Raw genomic sequence first — 20,561 nt, 5'->3', positions numbered from 1 at the left:
TGTCTGAGTGATTAAGTGTCTGTGTGGTACCTGAGGAAGGCCAGCAGGGTTATCCGTGTCTGAGTGATTAAGTGTCTGTGTGGTACCTGAGGAAGGCCAGCAGAGTTATCTGTGTATGAGTGATTAAGTGTCTGTGTGGTACCTGAGGAAGGACAGCAGAGTTATCCGTGTATGAGTGATTAAGTGTCTGTGTGGTACCTGAGGAAGGCCGGCAGAGTTATCCGTGTATGAGTGATTAAGTGTCTGTGTGGTACCTGAGGAAGGCCAGCAGAGTTATCCGTGTCTGAGTGATTAAGTGTCTGTGTGGTACCTGAGGAAGGCCAGCAGAGTTATCCGTGTATGAGTGATTAAGTGTCTGTGTGGTACCTGAGGAAGGCCAGCAGAGTTATCCGTGTCTGAGTGATTAAGTGTCTGTGTGGTACCTGAGGAAGGCCAGCAGAGTTATCCGTGTCTGAGTGATTAAGTGTCTGTGTGGTACCTGAGGAAGGCCAGCAGAGTTATCTGTGTATGAGTGATTAAGTGTCTGTGTGGTACCTGAGGAAGGCCAGCAGAGTTATCCGTGTATGAGTGATTAAGTGTCTGTGTGGTACCTGAGGAAGGCCAGCAGAGTTATCCGTGTCTGAGTGATTAAGTGTCTGTGTGGTACCTGAGGAAGGCCAGCAGAGTTATCCGTGTATGAGTGATTAAGTGTCTGTGTGGTACCTGAGGAAGGCCAGCAGAGTTATCCGTGTCTGAGTGATTAAGTGTCTGTGTGGTACCTGAGGAAGGCCAGCAGGGTTATCCGTGTCTGAGTGATTAAGTGTCTGTGTGGTACCTGAGGAAGGCCAGCAGAGTTATCCGTGTATGAGTGATTAAGTGTCTGTGTGGTACCTGAGGAAGGCCAGCAGAGTTATCCGTGTCTGAGTGATTAAGTGTCTGTGTGGTACCTGAGGAAGGCCAGCAGAGTTATCCGTGTATGAGTGATTAAGTGTCTGTGTGGTACCTGAGGAAGGCCAGCAGAGTTATCCGTGTCTGAGTGATTAAGTGTCTGTGTGGTACCTGAGGAAGGCCAGCAGAGTTATCCGTGTCTGAGTGATTAAGTGTCTGTGTGGTACCTGAGGAAGGCCAGCAGAGTTATCCGTGTATGAGTGATTAAGTGTCTGTGTGGTACCTGAGGAAGGCCAGCAGAGTTATCCGTGTATGAGTGATTAAGTGTCTGTGTGGTACCTGAGGAAGGCCGGCAGAGTTATCCGTGTATGAGTGATCTGTGTGTCTGTGTGGTACCTGAGGAAGGCCGGCAGAGTTATCCGTGTATGAGTGATTAAGTGTCTGTGTGGTACCTGAGGAAGGCCGGCAGAGTTATCCGTGTATGAGTGATTAAGTGTCTGTGTGGTACCTGAGGAAGGCCGGCAGAGTTATCGTTGTATGAGTGATTAAGTGTCTGTGTGGTACCTGAGGAAGGCCAGCAGAGTTATCCGTGTATGAGTGATTAAGTGTCTGTGTGGTACCTGAGGAAGGCCAGCAGAGTTATCCGTGTCTGAGTGATTAAGTGTCTGTGTGGTACCTGAGGAAGGCCAGCAGAGTTATCCGTGTATGAGTGATTAAGTGTCTGTGTGGTACCTGAGGAAGGCCAGCAGAGTTATCCGTGTCTGAGTGATTAAGTGTCTGTGTGGTACCTGAGGAAGGCCAGCATAGTTATCCGTGTATGAGTGATTAAGTGTCTGTGTGGTACCTGAGGAAGGCCAGCAGAGTTATCCGTGTCTGAGTGATTAAGTGTCTGTGTGGTACCTGAGGAAGGCCAGCAGAGTTATCCGTGTATGAGTGATCTGTGTGTCTGTGTGGTACCTGAGGAAGGCCGGCAGAGTTATCCGTGTCTGAGTGATTAAGTGTCTGTGTGGTACCTGAGGAAGGCCGGCAGAGTTATCGTTGTATGAGTGATTAAGTGTCTGTGTGGTACCTGAGGAAGGCCAGCAGAGTTATCCGTGTATGAGTGATTAAGTGTCTGTGTGGTACCTGAGGAAGGCCAGCAGCACTGTGCTCCGGTGGAGCAGCTGCTGCACGCGCTCAGTAAGGTTGCAGGGCAGCGATTGGTTGGTGCTCACACCAGGAAGTGTCTGTCCACTCAGGTGACGCAGCATGTCGTAGATGGTCCGTGTGTCTTTACCATGACTCATAAGGTAGGAGTTCCTCCACTCACTAGAGCTGGAGTCTACTGTCTGGACCCTACATACCACCCTGGAAGAGATAGATAGAGAGGACAGAGGAGAGAGAGAGAGGAGATAGAGGAGAGAGAGAGGGGGAGGGAGAAAGAGAGAGGGTGAACGAGAGAGAGAGGGAAAGAGAGAGAGAGAGCGTGGTAGAGAGATGAGGTTTACCTTCTGAGAGAGCGTGGTAGAGAGATGGGGTTTACCTTCTGAGAGAGCGTGGTAGAGAGATGAGGTTTACCTTCTGAGAGAGCGTGGTAGAGAGATGGGGTTTACCTTCTGAGAGAGTGTGGTAGAGAGATGAGGTTTACCTTCTGAGAGAGTGTGGTAGAGAGATGAGGTTTACCTTCTGAGAGAGCGTGGTAGAGAGATGAGGTTTACCTTCTGAGAGAGCGTGGTAGAGAGATGAGGTTTACCTTCTGAGAGAGTGTGGTAGAGAGATGAGGTTTACCTTCTGAGAGAGCGTGGTAGAGAGATGAGGTTTACCTTCTGAGAGGGCGTGGTAGAGAGATGAGGTTTACCTTCTGAGAGAGTGTGGTAGAGAGATGAGGTTTACCTTCTGAGAGAGCGTGGTAGAGAGATGAGGTTTACCTTCTGAGAGAGCGTGGTAGAGAGATGAGGTTTACCTTCTGAGAGAGTGTGGTAGAGAGATGAGGTTTACCTTCTGAGAGAGTGTGGTAGAGAGATGAGGTTTACCTTCTGAGAGAGCGTGGTAGAGAGATGAGGTTTACCTTCTGAGAGAGTGTGGTAGAGAGATGAGGTTTACCTTCTGAGAGAGCGTGGTAGAGAGATGAGGTTTACCTTCTGAGAGGGCGTGGTAGAGAGATGAGGTTTACCTTCTGAGAGAGTGTGGTAGAGAGATGAGGTTTACCTTCTGAGAGGGCGTGGTAGAGAGATGAGGTTTACCTTCTGAGAGAGTGTGGTAGAGAGATGAGGTTTACCTTCTGAGAGAGCGTGGTAGAGAGATGAGGTTTACCTTCTGAGAGAGTGTGGTAGAGAGATGAGGTTTACCTTCTGAGAGAGTGTGGTAGAGAGATGAGGTTTATCTTCTGAGAGAGTGTGGTAGAGAGATGAGGTTTACCTTCTGAGAGAGCGTGGTAGAGAGATGAGGTTTACCTTCTGAGAGGGCGTGGTAGAGAGATGAGGTTTACCTTCTGAGAGAGTGTGGTAGAGAGATGAGGTTTACCTTCTGAGAGAGTGTGGTAGAGAGATGAGGTTTACCTTCTGAGAGAGTGTGGTAGAGAGATGAGGTTTACCTTCTGAGAGAGTGTGGTAGAGAGATGAGGTTTACCTTCTGAGAGAGCGTGGTAGAGAGATGAGGTTTACCTTCTGAGAGAGTGTGGTAGAGAGATGAGGTTTACCTTCTGAGAGAGCGTGGTAGAGAGATGAGGTTTACCTTCTGAGAGAGTGTGGTAGAGAGATGAGGTTTACCTTCTGAGAGAGTGTGGTAGAGAGATGAGGTTTATCTTCTGAGAGAGTGTGGTAGAGAGATGAGGTTTACCTTCTGAGAGAGCGTGGTAGAGAGATGAGGTTTACCTTCTGAGAGGGCGTGGTAGAGAGATGAGGTTTACCTTCTGAGAGAGTGTGGTAGAGAGATGAGGTTTACCTTCTGAGAGAGTGTGGTAGAGAGATGAGGTTTACCTTCTGAGAGAGCGTGGTAGAGAGATGAGGTTTACCTTCTGAGAGAGTGTGGTAGAGAGATGAGGTTTACCTTCTGAGAGAGCGTGGTAGAGAGATGAGGTTTATCTTCTGAGAGAGTGTGGTAGAGAGATGAGGTTTACCTTCTGAGAGAGTGTGGTAGAGAGATGAGGTTTACCTTCTGAGAGAGTGTGGTAGAGAGATGAGGTTTACCTTCTGAGAGAGTGTGGTAGAGAGATGAGGTTTACCTTCTGAGAGAGTGTGGTAGAGAGATGAGGTTTACCTTCTGAGAGAGCGTGGTAGAGAGATGAGGTTTACCTTCTGAGAGAGTGTGGTAGAGAGATGAGGTTTACCTTCTGAGAGAGTGTGGTAGAGAGATGAGGTTTACCTTCTGAGAGAGTGTGGTAGAGAGATGAGGTTTACCTTCTGAGAGAGTGTGGTAGAGAGATGAGGTTTACCTTCTGAGAGAGCGTGGTAGAGAGATGAGGTTTACCTTCTGAGAGAGTGTGGTAGAGAGATGAGGTTTACCTTCTGAGAGAGCGTGGTAGAGAGATGAGGTTTATCTTCTGAGAGAGTGTGGTAGAGAGATGAGGTTTACCTTCTGAGAGAGTGTGGTAGAGAGATGAGATTTACCTTCTGAGAGAGCGTGGTAGAGAGATGAGGTTTACCTTCTGAGAGAGTGTGGTAGAGAGATGAGGTTTACCTTCTGAGAGAGTGTGGTAGAGAGATGAGGTTTATCTTCTGAGAGAGCGTGGTAGAGAGATGAGGTTTACCTTCTGAGAGAGCGTGGTAGAGAGATGAGGTTTACCTTCTGAGAGAGTGTGGTAGAGAGATGAGGTTTACCTTCTGAGAGAGTGTGGTAGAGAGATGAGGTTTACCTTCTGAGAGAGTGTGGTAGAGAGATGAGGTTTACCTTCTGAGAGAGTGTGGTAGAGAGATGAGGTTTACCTTCTGAGAGAGCGTGGTAGAGAGATGAGGTTTACCTTCTGAGAGAGTGTGGTAGAGAGATGAGGTTTACCTTCTGAGAGAGTGTGGTAGAGAGATGAGGTTTACCTTCTGAGAGAGTGTGGTAGAGAGATGAGGTTTACCTTCTGAGAGAGTGTGGTAGAGAGATGAGGTTTATCTTCTGAGAGAGCGTGGTAGAGAGATGAGGTTTATCTTCTGAGAGAGCGTGGTAGAGAGATGAGGTTTACCTTCTGAGAGAGCGTGGTAGAGAGATGAGGTTTACCTTCTGAGAGAGTGTGGTAGAGAGATGAGGTTTACCTTCTGAGAGAGTGTGGTAGAGAGATGAGGTTTACCTTCTGAGAGAGCGTGGTAGAGAGATGAGGTTTACCTTCTGAGAGAGCGTGGTAGAGAGATGAGGTTTACCTTCTGAGAGAGTGTGGTAGAGAGATGAGGTTTACCTTCTGAGAGAGTGTGGTAGAGAGATGAGGTTTACCTTCTGAGAGAGCGTGGTAGAGAGATGAGGTTTACCTTCTGAGAGAGTGTGGTAGAGAGATGAGGTTTACCTTCTGAGAGAGCGTGGTAGAGAGATGAGGTTTACCTTCTGAGAGAGTGTGGTAGAGAGATGGGGTTTGGTCCACGGGGCCAGCCAAACTGACTGAACCACTTCTGTACGGCCTGCAATCAATCAACCAAACAACCAATCAACCAAACAACCAATCAACCAATCACATTTAGCGATACAGCGTTTGTTCTACCTGCAGTTGTCCCAGAGTGATTCACCAGTTGTTACCTGCAGGATGCTGTGGTAGTACAACCCCTCCTCTGAGTCCTGCCCTGGAAACACTGGTATCCCCTGCTGCTGGTCAGACACACCATCCGTCTCTCTCTCTGTCTCCTTCTGGGACCAGTCCTCCTTCCCTCTAGGCCCTGGACCAGCACTCCCAGTCCTACTCCTGCTGTCTCCAGAGTCTGAGGACAATATGTTTGATTCAGCTTGGAATGGGCACTTTGGGGTTATTATTTGGGATTGTGGTAGTGGTACCTTTGTACACCCCAGTACTTCAGTGTACTCCACATATATATTTGACCAGGTGTAGTTGTAGAGGTGTGTCTCACCAGAGATGGAGTGATTACTGGTGGAGGAGAGGAAAGCGGAGGTGGAGGAGGAGGAAGTGTTGTGAGAGAGAGGGCTGGGGGAGTAGCATGGCTGAAGCACCGCCTTCCCTGTCATCTGAGAGGGCCCTGATTCGCCGCTGCAGCCGCTCAGACAACCTGAGTGACAGCCACATGGACCAGTTAGGGTGGGGGATGGAAGAACACAGATACTTAGATTAGTAGACAGTCATCCTCAGTATGAGTGTATGAATGCTGTACAGTGTGCAGTGTGTTGTGGGTACAGAACAGGACGTACCACTCTTGAGGACTATCTGCTGCTCAGAGCGATGCAAAGCCAGGTAGGGCCACACTGTCAACAAACTGTTATCTGCTGTAGCACAGACCTCCACCCTGAACCTGAAGAGACAGACAGATAGGAGAGGAGAGACAGAGACAGACAGATAGGAGAGGAGAGACAGAGACAGACAGATAGGAGAGGAGAGACAGAGACAGACAGATAGGAGAGGAGAGACAGAGACAGACAGATAGGAGAGGAGAGGAGAGACAGACAGATAGGAGAGGAGAGACAGAGACAGACAGATAGGAGAGGAGAGACAGAGACAGACAGATGGGAGAGGAGAGACAGAGACAGACAGATAGGAGAGGAGAGACAGAGACAGACAGATGGGAGAGGAGAGAAATGAATCCATCATTTACAAATCTGGACTAAGACAGGAGAGACAGAGGAGGAGAGAGAGAGAGAAAATAAGCCATCACTGGATGAAGCTAGAGAAAATTATAAGAGAGAGAGAGAGAGAGACAGAGAGACAGAGAGACAGAGAGACAGCGACAGAGAGACAGAGAGACAGCGACAGAGAGACAGAGAGACAGAGACACAGAGACAGAAACAGAGAGACAGAGACAGAGAGAGAGAGAGAGAGAGACAGAGACAGAGACAGAGACAGAGACAGAGACAGAGACAGAGACAGAGAGACAGAGAGACAGAGAGACAGAGAGACAGCGACAGAGAGACAGAGACACAGAGACACAGAGACACAGAGACAGAGACAGAGAGACAGAGACAGAGAGAGAGACAGAGACAGAGACAGAGACAGAGACAGAGACAGAGACAGAGAAAGAGACAGAGACAGAGAGACAGACAGAGAGAAAGAAACTGAGAGAAAGAAACTGAGAGAAAGATCTAGAGTGCAAAAGAGAGAGAGATAATGAACAGTATGTGTGGCTGACTGGGACGAGGTTTCCTAAGTATCCGTACCTGTTGTTGAGGTGGTCCAGGAATGTGATGTGTGAGTTGAGGCCCAGGGGCTGAGGGGAGCAGAAGGTCACTGTGCAGGTGATGGGGGTCTGGGGCTCTGTGTGGGTCTGGGGCTGGGTCTGGGGAGGGACGGTGCCGTTGTGGGGCAGGCTGACTGAGAGGGGCTTCACCCGACTGCCATCCTTCAGAACCATCTCCTCCACCTCCACACGCAGACAGGAACCACTGGGGTCAGAGGGCAAAGGTCACAGAGGTCAGAATGCGACTGTATTACACTATATGGGATAGTACTATATGACTCTATAATTACTCTAGAACGACTCTATAATGGGACTCTATAATGGAACTCTATTCTGCATTATTACTGTATGGAAATGCAGATCTGTAAAACTTGTCTGTTTATTTGGAGCTGTAATACTGCTGGATCAGGTTAGAAATACACAGGCTGCCTATCAGAGCATAGAGATCATCAGGTATTACTGTACTACAGTCAACAGTCAGTTAGTGGGTGGAAGCCCACTATGACAGGCAGGTGAATGGGTGGTACAGACCTGGGGTACCCGGTAGGGAGCAGGAAGAGGGTGGTGGTGGAGGGTGTGTCCAGAGGGACAGGGGTGAGGAGGACTCGAGGGGGGAGGAAGGTGATGCTGGGGGGGTGAGGGGTGGCGCTGAGAGACAGCACCCTGTAGGGGTGAGGGACTCCCCCCTCCTGCCCCTCCTCAGACAGAAACAGAGGGAGGGACACCTCGATCGGACCTGCTGTCACTGGAAGAAAGAGTGAAGATGCAGAACGAAACACATCAAAAACACACTTACAGAAGCACCATTAAATCATTCAGTAGCAGCAGCATCTAAACACAACACTTTAGAGGTCGGAAAACCTCAATCCGAGCGGCGCAGCGGTCTAAGACACTGCATCTCAGTGCTAGAGGCGTCACTACAGACCCCGGTTCGATTACAGGCTGTATCACAACCGGCCGTGATTGGGAGTCACATAGGGCGGCGCACAATTCTCCCAGAGTCGTCCGGGTTTGGCCGGTGTAGGCCGTCATTGTAAATAATAATTTACTCTTAACTGACTTGCCTCGTTAAAATAAATAAAAAACAATGAACTTTGGAGTGTTGTTATTATATTAACTGTCCACCAAAAGTGAGCTCTGAGGGTGAGGTGAGAGAGGGGTTAACCTGGTGTGACTCTCTCAGGACAGAGGGAGACAGTGACAGACACACACTGCAGTGGCTCCAGGGTCCCAGCGGTAGGACAGATAGTGAACAGCCCCTCACTGCTGCTGGTGCTACTGCCCCCTCCTGGTGTTACTGCAGCGCTGCAGTCAGTCCTCCAGCTCACCCTCTTGTCAGACACGTTCCTCAGCTCTACGGTCTGGAGACAACAGAGGAGAGGAGCTTCCAGCTGGTTGTAGCTCAGCCCAACAACACACAAACTGCCTCTCGGTTGGGAATATCAAGCTCTTTCTCTCTGCCAGCCATGAGAAACATCTGCCATTCAGAATCTACCTGCTTTAGTAGTTGGTGGAGTGGTGAGGTGACAGTAGCTACCTGAGTTTGTGAGGTAGTAGTAACTGAGCTAAAGGGCTCCAGATCAAACTGGAGACTTGATGGGGACATCTCCAGCGGGGCTCGCAGGGCTGAGGGACACACAGGGACAGAATATCTTAAGAGCTAATTACACAGCTCCTAAACCACTCTTATCTTCAACCTATTGTCTTATCACAGCTCCTAAACCACTCTTATCTTCAACCTATTGTCTTATCACAGCTCCTAAACCACTCTTATCTTCAACCTATTGTCTTATCACAGCTCCTAAACCACTCTTATCTTCAACCTATTGTCTTATCACAGCTCCTAAACCACTCTTATCTTCAACCTATTGTCTTATCACAGCACCTAAACCACTCTTACCTTCAACCTATTGTCTTATCTCAGCTCCTAAACCACTCTTATCTTCAACCTATTGTCTTATCACAGCTCCTAAACCACTCTTATCATAAACCTATTGTCTTATCACAGCTCCTAAACCACTCTTATTTTCAACCTATTGTCTTATCACAGCTCCTAAACCACTCTTATCATAAACCTATTGTCTTATCACAGCTCCTAAACCACTCTTATCTTCAACCTATTGTCTTATCACAGAGCCTTATGGAATGCTGAGTGTGTAGAGTCTTTACTGTCTAGTATACTGCAGGGACAGAAACAACATAGCACATTGGGAGGTCATATGGAGTCTTACAAGTATTGTAAACAACGTTGTGTGTGGATACAGTGGGAACATGTAGGTCTGAGCAAGTGTGATGTCATTGATGTTTGTGGAAATGTATGTAAATGTTAAGTTGTTTATGTTTGTTGTTTAAATAAAATGTGTGTAAATTAAAATAAAATAAAATATATACGTATATATCTTAAGTATACTGCAGGGACAGAACAGCTCAGTCCATCTGTTCAGGCCAATGGTTCAGGCAGGCTACTGACACTTTCTGACCCGTATCTCCACTCCTCTTACCTGTGGCCTGCACCCTGCGTGATAGCGTCTCCATGGCGATGGGCAGCGGGCGCGGGGTGACGATGTGTTGGTCCCTGGAAGAGGAGGACTTGGGGACGGAGCTGGGAGGGGCGGGGGAGGAGGAAGAGGAGGAGGGAGGCATGCCCACACCGTTGACCGTCACAGGCAGGTTGAAGTCATACGCTGCCACCTGCAGGACAAACACAGGAACTACCGACTGAGAGATGGGATGGGGTTTGGGTCAGTTCAGTTTGGTGTAATGGTGAGGTTAGGATCATGAGTATGGTGGGGAGAGATTATCCTTGATGTCTCTGTGTTCAGGGAAAACATGTCTATTATAAACACAGATGTAGGTGGAGTACTGTGGAAGGTGGTTGATAAACACAGATGTAGGTGGAGTACTGTGTTGGTGATTAATAAACACAGATGTAGGTGGAGTACTGTGTTGGTGATTAATAAACACAGATGTAGGTGGAGTACTGTGTTGGTGATTAATAAACACAGATGTAGGTGGAGTACTGTGGAAGGTGATTAATAAACACAGATGTCGGTGGAGTACTGTGGAAGGTGATTAATAAACACAGATGTAGGTGGAGTACTGTGTTGGTGATTAATAAACACAGATGTAGGTGGAGTACTGTGGAATGTGATTAATAAACACAGATGTAGGTGGAGTACTGTGGAAGGTGATTAATAAACACAGATGTAGGTGGAGTACTGTGGAAGGTGATTAATAAACACAGATGTAGGTGGAGTACTGTGGAAGGTGATTAATAAACACAGATGTAGGTGGAGTACTGTGGAAGGTGATTAATAAACACAGATGTAGGTGGAGTACTGTGGAAGGTGATTAATAAACACAGATGTAGGTGGAGTACTGTGGAAGGTGATTAATAAACACAGATGTAGGTGGAGTACTGTGTTGGTGATTAATAAACACAGATGTAGGTGGAGTACTGTGTTGGTGATTAATAAACACAGATGTAGGTGGAGTACTGTGTTGGTGATTAATAAACACAGATGTAGGTGGAGTACTGTGGAAGGTGATTAATAAACACAGATGTAGGTGGAGTACTGTGGAAGGTGATTAATAAACACAGATGTAGGTGGAGTACTGTGGAAGGTGATTAATAAACACAGATGTAGGTGGAGTACTGTGGAAGGTGATTAATAGGTGAAAATTAGTATAGATGAGGGATAATGAAAACAGAGGGAGGACGGAGCCCTTACTTGTTTAGGGGAGAACACCAGGCAACACTGGGCAGTCTGCTGCCCCTGTAAATCCATCATAAACACGTCTGGCTCCTGGCTCGTACCTGTAACACACCAACACCTGGCTCTCAATACTAGGCCTCCAGTTTTGTCACGAATACTACCGAAGGTGGCTCCCCTTCCCGTTCGGGTGGCGCTCGGCGGTCGTCGTCGCCGGTCTACTAGCTGCCACCGATCCCTTTTTCCTTTTCGTTTATGTCTGTCTAATTGTTTTCACCTGTTCCTTGTTGGGGTTTTGGGAGGTGTACTATTTAGTTTCGTTTCGCCCGCTAGTGTTTGTGCGGGCTTATTGGTTGTCATTGTACGTCGGAGGTGGATTATTGATTTTGGGTTTTCGATGTCCAGTTTATTTAACAGTGGTCTTTGGGTTGTGTTTGCGCCTGTGTTTTGGCGTCACCCCTTTTGTACCTGTTCCTGTTGACTGTGGACATTAAAGCGTTTGTTCCCGTGAAACTTCTACTCTCTGCGCCTGACTCTACACCCATCATTCTCCTGAAGTTACAAGTTTAGTAATCCATACATCTAAATTGAACTAGGCTGACAGTTTGTGACAGTCTATCTTCTCAGAGCATTTCAGTCACAGTCAATGAATCTATCAATCAATCAATCAAATATATACCTGCAGAGTGTGGAGGGAGGTGGATGGTGAAGTCAGTGTGTTCTGACAGGTCAAACTGGACCCGGGCCAGGGCAGAGGAACGGTTCCTCAGGGAGAACGGAACGCCACGACTGGAACCAGAATACACCCCGTGGAACAGGAAGGATTTCTGAGAGGAGGAGGAGGATAACTAAGATGAAGAGATGTTTCTGAGAGGAGGAGGAGGATAACTAAGATGAAGAGATGTTTCTGAGAGGAGGAGGAGGATAACTAAGATGGAGAGATGTTTCTGAGAGGAGGAGGAGGATAACTAAGATGAAGAGATGTTTCTGAGAGGAGGAGGAGGATAACTAAGATGGAGAGATGTTTCTGAGAGGAGGAGGATGACTAAGATGGAGAGATGTTTCTGAGAGGAGGAGGAGGAGGATAACTAAGATGAAGAGATGTTTCTGAGAGGAGGAGGAGGATAACTAAGATGAAGAGATGTTTCTGAGAGGAGGAGGAGGATAACTAAGATGAAGAGATGTTTCTGAGAGGAGGAGGAGGATAACTAAGATGGAGAGATGTTTCTGAGAGGAGGAGGAGGATAACTAAGATGGAGAGATGTTTCTGAGAGGAGGAGGAGGATAACTAAGATGGAGAGATGTTTCTGAGAGGAGGAGGAGGATAACTAAGATGGAGAGATGTTTCTGAGAGGAGGAGGAGGAGGATAACTAAGATGAAGAGATGTTTCTGAGAGGAGGAGGAGGATAACTAAGATGAAGAGATGTTTCTGAGAGGAGGAGGAGGATAACTAAGATGGAGAGATGTTTCTGAGAGGAGGAGGAGGATAACTAAGATGGAGAGATGTTTCTGAGAGGAGGAGGATAACTAAGATGAAGAGATGTTTCTGAGAGGAGGAGGAGGATAACTAAGATGGAGAGATGTTTCTGAGAGGAGGAGGAGGAGGATAACTAAGATGAAGAGATGTTTCTGAGAGGAGGAGGAGGATAACTAAGATGAAGAGATGTTTCTGAGAGGAGGAGGAGGATGACTAAGATGAAGAGATGTTTCTGAGAGGAGGAGGAGGATAACTAAGATGGAGAGATGTTTCTGAGAGGAGGAGGAGGAGGATAACTAAGATGAAGAGATGTTTCTGAGAGGAGGAGGAGGATAACTAAGATGAAGAGATGTTTCTGAGAGGAGGAGGAGGATGACTAAGATGAAGAGATGTTTCTGAGAGGAGGAGGAGGATAACTAAGATGAAGAGATGTTTCTGAGAGGAGGAGGAGGATAACTAGGATGAAGAGATGTTTCTGAGAGGAGGAGGAGGATGACTAAGATGAAGAGATGTTTCTGAGAGGAGGAGGAGGATAACTAAGATGAAGAGATGTTTCTGAGAGGAGGAGGAGGATAACTAAGATGGAGAGATGTTTCTGAGAGGAGGAGGAGGATAACTAGGATGAAGAGATGTTTCTGAGAGGAGGAGGAGGAGGATAACTAAGATGAAGAGATGTTTCTGAGAGGAGGAGGAGGATAACTAAGATGAAGAGATGTTTCTGAGAGGAGGAGGAGGAGGATAACTAAGATGAAGAGATGTTTCTGAGAGGAGGAGGAGGATAACTAAGATGGAGAGATGTTTCTGAGAGGAGGAGGAGGATAACTAAGATGAAGAGATGTTTCTGAGAGGAGGAGGAGGATAACTAAGATGGAGAGATGTTTCTGAGAGGAGGAGGAGGATAACTAAGATGAAGAGATGTTTCTGAGAGGAGGAGGAGGAGGATAACTAAGATGAAGAGATGTTTCTGAGAGGAGGAGGAGGATAACTAAGATGAAGAGATGTTTCTGAGAGGAGGAGGAGGATGACTAAGATGAAGAGATGTTTCTGAGAGGAGGAGGAGGAGGATAACTAAGATGAAGAGATGTTTCTGAGAGGAGGAGGAGGATAACTAAGATGAAGAGATGTTTCTGAGAGGAGGAGGAGGATAACTAAGATGAAGAGATGTTTCTGAGAGGAGGAGGAGGATAACTAAGATGAAGAGATGTTTCTGAGAGGAGGAGGAGGAGGATAACTAAGATGGAGAGATGTTTCTGAGAGGAGGAGGAGGATAACTAAGATGGAGAGATGTTTCTGAGAGGAGGAGGAGGAGGATAACTAAGATGGAGAGGTGTTTCTGAGAGGAGGAGGAGGAGGATAACTAAGATGGAGAGATGTTTCTGAGAGGAGGAGGAGGATAACTAAGATGGAGAGATGTTTCTGAGAGGAGGAGGAGGATAACTAAGATGGAGAGATGTTCCTGAGAGGAGGAGGAGGATGACTAAGATGAAGAGATGTTTCTGAGAGGAGGAGGAGGATAACTAAGATGGAGAGATGTTTCTGAGAGGAGGAGGAGGATAACTAAGATGGAGAGATGTTTCTGAGAGGAGGAGGAGGATAACTAAGATGGAGAGATGTTTCTGAGAGGAGGAGGAGGATAACTAAGATGAAGAGATGTTTCTGAGAGGAGGAGGAGGAGGATAACTAAGATGGAGAGATGTTTCTGAGAGGAGGAGGAGGATAACTAAGATGGAGAGATGTTTCTGAGAGGAGGAGGAGGATAACTAAGATGAAGAGATGTTTCTGAGAGGAGGAGGAGGATAACTAAGATGGAGAGATGTTTCTGAGAGGAGGAGGATGACTAAGATGGAGAGATGTTTCTGAGAGGAGGAGGAGGAGGATAACTAAGATGAAGAGATGTTTCTGAGAGGAGGAGGAGGATAACTAAGATGAAGAGATGTTTCTGAGAGGAGGAGGAGGATAACTAAGATGAAGAGATGTTTCTGAGAGGAGGAGGAGGATAACTAAGATGGAGAGATGTTTCTGAGAGGAGGAGGAGGATAACTAAGATGGAGAGATGTTTCTGAGAGGAGGAGGAGGATAACTAAGATGGAGAGATGTTTCTGAGAGGAGGAGGAGGATAACTAAGATGGAGAGATGTTTCTGAGAGGAGGAGGAGGAGGATAACTAAGATGAAGAGATGTTTCTGAGAGGAGGAGGAGGATAACTAAGATGAAGAGATGTTTCTGAGAGGAGGAGGAGGATAACTAAGATGGAGAGATGTTTCTGAGAGGAGGAGGAGGATAACTAAGATGGAGAGATGTTTCTGAGAGGAGGAGGATAACTAAGATGAAGAGATGTTTCTGAGAGGAGGAGGAGGATAACTAAGATGGAGAGATGTTTCTGAGAGGAGGAGGAGGAGGATAACTAAGATGAAGAGATGTTTCTGAGAGGAGGAGGAGGATAACTAAGATGAAGAGATGTTTCTGAGAGGAGGAGGAGGATGACTAAGATGAAGAGATGTTTCTGAGAGGAGGAGGAGGATAACTAAGATGGAGAGATGTTTCTGAGAGGAGGAGGAGGAGGATAACTAAGATGAAGAGATGTTTCTGAGAGGAGGAGGAGGATAACTAAGATGAAGAGATGTTTCTGAGAGGAGGAGGAGGATGACTAAGATGAAGAGATGTTTCTGAGAGGAGGAGGAGGATAACTAAGATGAAGAGATGTTTCTGAGAGGAGGAGGAGGATAACTAGGATGAAGAGATGTTTCTGAGAGGAGGAGGAGGATGACTAAGATGAAGAGATGTTTCTGAGAGGAGGAGGAGGATAACTAAGATGAAGAGATGTTTCTGAGAGGAGGAGGAGGATAACTAAGATGGAGAGATGTTTCTGAGAGGAGGAGGAGGATAACTAGGATGAAGAGATGTTTCTGAGAGGAGGAGGAGGAGGATAACTAAGATGAAGAGATGTTTCTGAGAGGAGGAGGAGGATAACTAAGATGAAGAGATGTTTCTGAGAGGAGGAGGAGGAGGATAACTAAGATGAAGAGATGTTTCTGAGAGGAGGAGGAGGATAACTAAGATGGAGAGATGTTTCTGAGAGGAGGAGGAGGATAACTAAGATGAAGAGATGTTTCTGAGAGGAGGAGGAGGATAACTAAGATGGAGAGATGTTTCTGAGAGGAGGAGGAGGATAACTAAGATGAAGAGATGTTTCTGAGAGGAGGAGGAGGAGGATAACTAAGATGAAGAGATGTTTCTGAGAGGAGGAGGAGGATAACTAAGATGAAGAGATGTTTCTGAGAGGAGGAGGAGGATGACTAAGATGAAGAGATGTTTCTGAGAGGAGGAGGAGGAGGATAACTAAGATGAAGAGATGTTTCTGAGAGGAGGAGGAGGATAACTAAGATGAAGAGATGTTTCTGAGAGGAGGAGGAGGATAACTAAGATGAAGAGATGTTTCTGAGAGGAGGAGGAGGATAACTAAGATGAAGAGATGTTTCTGAGAGGAGGAGGAGGAGGATAACTAAGATGGAGAGATGTTTCTGAGAGGAGGAGGAGGATAACTAAGATGGAGAGATGTTTCTGAGAGGAGGAGGAGGAGGATAACTAAGATGGAGAGGTGTTTCTGAGAGGAGGAGGAGGAGGATAACTAAGATGGAGAGATGTTTCTGAGAGGAGGAGGAGGATAACTAAGATGGAGAGATGTTTCTGAGAGGAGGAGGAGGATAACTAAGATGGAGAGATGTTCCTGAGAGGAGGAGGAGGATGACTAAGATGAAGAGATGTTTCTGAGAGGAGGAGGAGGATAACTAAGATGGAGAGATGTTTCTGAGAGGAGGAGGAGGATAACTAAGATGGAGAGATGTTTCTGAGAGGAGGAGGAGGATAACTAAGATGGAGAGATGTTTCTGAGAGGAGGAGGAGGATAACTAAGATGAAGAGATGTTTCTGAGAGGAGGAGGAGGAGGATAACTAAGATGGAGAGATGTTTCTGAGAGGAGGAGGAGGATAACTAAGATGGAGAGATGTTTCTGAGAGGAGGAGGAGGATAACTAAGATGAAGAGATGTTTCTGAGAGGAGGAGGAGGATAACTAAGATGGAGAGATGTTTCTGAGAGGAGGAGGAGGATAACTAAGATGGAGAGATGTTCCTGAGAGGAGGAGGAGGAGGATAACTAAGATGAAGAGATGTTTCTGAGAGGAGGAGGAGGATAACTAAGATGGAGAGATGTTTCTGAGAGGAGGAGGAGGATGACTAAGATGGAGAGATGTTTCTGAGAGGAGGAGGAGGATGACTAAGATGAAGAGATGTTTCTGAGAGGAGGAGGAGGATAACTAAGATGGAGAGATGTTTCTGAGAGGAGGAGGAGGATGACTAAGATGGAGAGATGTTCCTGAGAGGAGGAGGAGGATGACTAAGATGAAGAGATGTTTCTGAGAGGAGGAGGAGGATAACTAAGATGGAGAGATGTTTCTGAGAGGAGGAGGAGGATAACTAAGATGGAGAGATGTTTCTGAGAGGAGGAGGAGGATAACTAAGATGGAGAGATGTTTCTGAGAGGAGGAGGAGGATAACTAAGATGAAGAGATGTTTCTGAGAGGAGGAGGAGGAGGATAACTAAGATGGAGAGATGTTTCTGAGAGGAGGAGGAGGAGGATAACTAAGATGAAGAGATGTTTCTGAGAGGAGGAGGAGGATAACTAAGATGAAGAGATGTTTCTGAGAGGAGGAGGAGGATAACTAAGATGGAGAGATGTTTCTGAGAGGAGGAGGAGGATGACTAAGATGGAGAGATGTTTCTGAGAGGAGGAGGAGGAGGATAACTAAGATGAAGAGATGTTTCTGAGAGGAGGAGGAGGAGGATAACTAAGATGAAGAGATGTTTCTGAGAGGAGGAGGAGGATAACTAAGATGAAGAGATGTTTCTGAGAGGAGGAGGAGGATAACTAAGATGGAGAGATGTTTCTGAGAGGAGGAGGAGGATAACTAAGATGGAGAGATGTTTCTGAGAGGAGGAGGAGGATAACTAAGATGGAGAGATGTTTCTGAGAGGAGGAGGAGGATAACTAAGATGAAGAGATGTTTCTGAGAGGAGGAGGAGGATAACTAAGATGGAGAGATGTTTCTGAGAGGAGGAGGAGGATGACTAAGATGAAGAGATGTTTCTGAGAGGAGGAGGAGGATAACTAAGATGGAGAGATGTTTCTGAGAGGAGGAGGAGGATAACTAAGATGAAGAGATGTTTCTGAGAGGAGGAGGAGGAGGATAACTAAGATGAAGAGATGTTTCTGAGAGGAGGAGGAGGATAACTAAGATGGAGAGATGTTTCTGAGAGGAGGAGGAGGATGACTAAGATGAAGAGATGTTTCTGAGAGGAGGAGGTGGATAACTAAGATGGAGAGATGTTTCTGAGAGGAGGAGGAGGATAACTAAGATGAAGAGATGTTTCTGAGAGGAGGAGGAGGATAACTAAGATGGAGAGATGTTTCTGAGAGGAGGAGGAGGATGACTAAGATGGAGAGATGTTTCTGAGAGGAGGAGGAGGATGACTAAGATGAAGAGATGTTCCTGAGAGGAGGAGGAGGATGACTAAGATGGAGAGATGTTTCTGAGAGGAGGAGGAGGATGACTAAGATGAAGAGATGTTCCTGAGAGGAGGAGGAGGATGACTAAGATGAAGAGATGTTCCTGAGAGGAGGAGGAGGATAACTAAGATGAAGAGATGTTTCTGAGAGGAGGAGGAGGAGGATAACTAAGATGAAGAGATGTTTCTGAGAGGAGGAGGAGGATGACTAAGATGGAGAGATGTTTCTGAGAGGAGGAGGAGGATGACTAAGATGAAGAGATGTTCCTGAGAGGAGGAGGAGGATGACTAAGATGAAGAGATGTTTCTGAGAGGAGGAGGAGGATAACTAAGATGAAGAGATGTTTCTGAGAGGAGGAGGAGGATAACTAGGATGAAGAGATGTTTCTGAGAGGAGGAGGAGGATGACTAAGATGAAGAGATGTTTCTGAGAGGAGGAGGAGGAGGATAACTAAGATGAAGAGATGTTTCTGAGAGGAGGAGGAGGATGACTAAGATGGAGAGATGTTTCTGAGAGGAGGAGGAGGAGGAGGATAACTAAGATGGAGAGATGTTTCTGAGAGGAGGAGGAGGAGGATAACTAAGATGGAGAGATGTTTCTGAGAGGAGGAGGAGGAGGATAACTAAGATGGAGAGATGTTTCTGAGAGGAGGAGGAGGATAACTAAGATGAAGAGATGTTTCTGAGAGGAGGAGGAGGATAACTAAGATGAAGAGATGTTTCTGAGAGGAGGAGGAGGATAACTAAGATGAAGAGATGTTTCTGAGAGGAGGAGGAGGATAACTAAGATGGAGAGATGTTTCTGAGAGGAGGAGGAGGATGACTAAGATGGAGAGATGTTTCTGAGAGGAGGAGGAGGATGACTAAGATGAAGAGATGTTTCTGAGAGGAGGAGGAGGATAACTAAGATGAAGAGATGTTTCTGAGAGGAGGAGAAGGATAACTAAGATGAAGAGATGTTTCTGAGAGGAGGAGGAGGATAACTAAGATGAAGAGATGTTTCTGAGAGGAGGAGGAGGATGACTAAGATGAAGAGATGTTTCTGAGAGGAGGAGGAGGATAACTAAGATGAAGAGATGTTTCTGAGAGGAGGAGAAGGATAACTAAGATGGAGAGATGTTTCTGAGAGGAGGAGGAGGATAACTAAGATGGAGAGATGTTTCTGAGAGGAGGAGGAGGATAACTAAGATGGAGAGATGTTTCTGAGAGGAGGAGGAGGATAACTAAGATGGAGAGATGTTTCTGAGAGGAGGAGGAGGATGACTAAGATGGAGAGATGTTTCTGAGAGGAGGAGGAGGATAACTAAGATGAAGAGATGTTTCTGAGAGGAGGAGGAGGATAACTAAGATGGAGAGATGTTTCTGAGAGGAGGAGGAGGATAACTAAGATGGAGAGATGTTTCTGAGAGGAGGAGGAGGATGACTAAGATGAAGAGATGTTTCTGAGAGGAGGAGGATAACTAAGATGAAGATATGTTTCTGAGAGGAGGAGGAGGATAACTAAGATGAAGAGATGTTTCTGAGAGGAGGAGGAGGATAACTAAGATGAAGAGATGTTTCTGAGAGGAGGAGGAGGATGACTAAGATGAAGAGATGTTTCTGAGAGGAGGAGGAGGATAACTAAGATGGAGAGATGTTTCTGAGAGGAGGAGGAGGAGGATAACTAAGATGGAGAGATGTTTCTGAGAGGAGGAGGAGGATAACTAAGATGGAGAGATGTTTCTGAGAGGAGGAGGAGGAGGATAACTAAGATGGAGAGATGTTTCTGAGAGGAGGAGGAGGATAACTAAGATGAAGAGATGTTTCTGAGAGGAGGAGGAGGAGGATAACTAAGATGGAGAGATGTTTCTGAGAGGAGGAGGAGGAGGATAACTAAGATGGAGAGATGTTTCTGAGAGGAGGAGGAGGATAACTAAGATGGAGAGATGTTTCTGAGAGGAGGAGGAGGATAACTAAGATGGAGAGATGTTTCTGAGAGGAGGAGGAGGATGACTAAGATGGAGAGATGTTTCTGAGAGGAGGAGGAGGATAACTAAGATGAAGAGATGTTTCTGAGAGGAGGAGGAGGATAACTAAGATGGAGAGATGTTTCTGAGAGGAGGAGGAGGATAACTAAGATGGAGAGATGTTTCTGAGAGGAGGAGGAGGATGACTAAGATGAAGAGATGTTTCTGAGAGGAGGAGGATAACTAAGATGAAGATATGTTTCTGAGAGGAGGAGGAGGATAACTAAGATGAAGAGATGTTTCTGAGAGGAGGAGGAGGATAACTAAGATGAAGAGATGTTTCTGAGAGGAGGAGGAGGATGACTAAGATGAAGAGATGTTTCTGAGAGGAGGAGGAGGATAACTAAGATGGAGAGATGTTTCTGAGAGGAGGAGGAGGAGGATAACTAAGATGGAGAGATGTTTCTGAGAGGAGGAGGAGGATAACTAAGATGGAGAGATGTTTCTGAGAGGAGGAGGAGGAGGATAACTAAGATGGAGAGATGTTTCTGAGAGGAGGAGGAGGATAACTAAGATGAAGAGATGTTTCTGAGAGGAGGAGGAGGAGGATAACTAAGATGGAGAGATGTTTCTGAGAGGAGGAGGAGGAGGATAACTAAGATGGAGAGATGTTTCTGAGAGGAGGAGGAGGATAACTAAGATGG

The 20,561-nt window shown here is 46.5% G+C and overlaps 1 protein-coding gene across 1 annotated transcript in view; it reads right to left on the bottom strand.

The window, feature by feature from the left end:
- Positions 1 to 20,561, bottom strand: part of LOC139532983 (cilia- and flagella-associated protein 47-like) — a 107,028-nt gene that overhangs the window by 43,994 nt on the left and 42,473 nt on the right. The window contains exons 18-29 of the mRNA XM_071331126.1: positions 11,550 to 11,697; positions 10,889 to 10,974; positions 9,659 to 9,848; positions 8,695 to 8,783; positions 8,323 to 8,518; positions 7,689 to 7,902; positions 7,138 to 7,362; positions 6,178 to 6,278; positions 5,883 to 6,038; positions 5,557 to 5,735; positions 5,365 to 5,441; positions 1,993 to 2,214 (exon numbers count right to left, since the gene is read on the bottom strand). Of these exons, the coding sequence (XP_071187227.1) occupies positions 1,993 to 2,214; positions 5,365 to 5,441; positions 5,557 to 5,735; positions 5,883 to 6,038; positions 6,178 to 6,278; positions 7,138 to 7,362; positions 7,689 to 7,902; positions 8,323 to 8,518; positions 8,695 to 8,783; positions 9,659 to 9,848; positions 10,889 to 10,974; positions 11,550 to 11,697 (1,883 nt within the window). The remainder of the gene's footprint in view (positions 1 to 1,992; positions 2,215 to 5,364; positions 5,442 to 5,556; positions 5,736 to 5,882; positions 6,039 to 6,177; positions 6,279 to 7,137; positions 7,363 to 7,688; positions 7,903 to 8,322; positions 8,519 to 8,694; positions 8,784 to 9,658; positions 9,849 to 10,888; positions 10,975 to 11,549; positions 11,698 to 20,561) is intronic.

This window comes from Salvelinus alpinus, chromosome 10 (assembly GCF_045679555.1).
Source record: "Salvelinus alpinus chromosome 10, SLU_Salpinus.1, whole genome shotgun sequence".
Lineage (NCBI taxonomy): Eukaryota > Metazoa > Chordata > Actinopteri > Salmoniformes > Salmonidae > Salvelinus > Salvelinus alpinus.
Note: the sequence above shows the minus strand (reverse complement) of the source record. Positions and strands in the feature narration are given on the sequence as shown.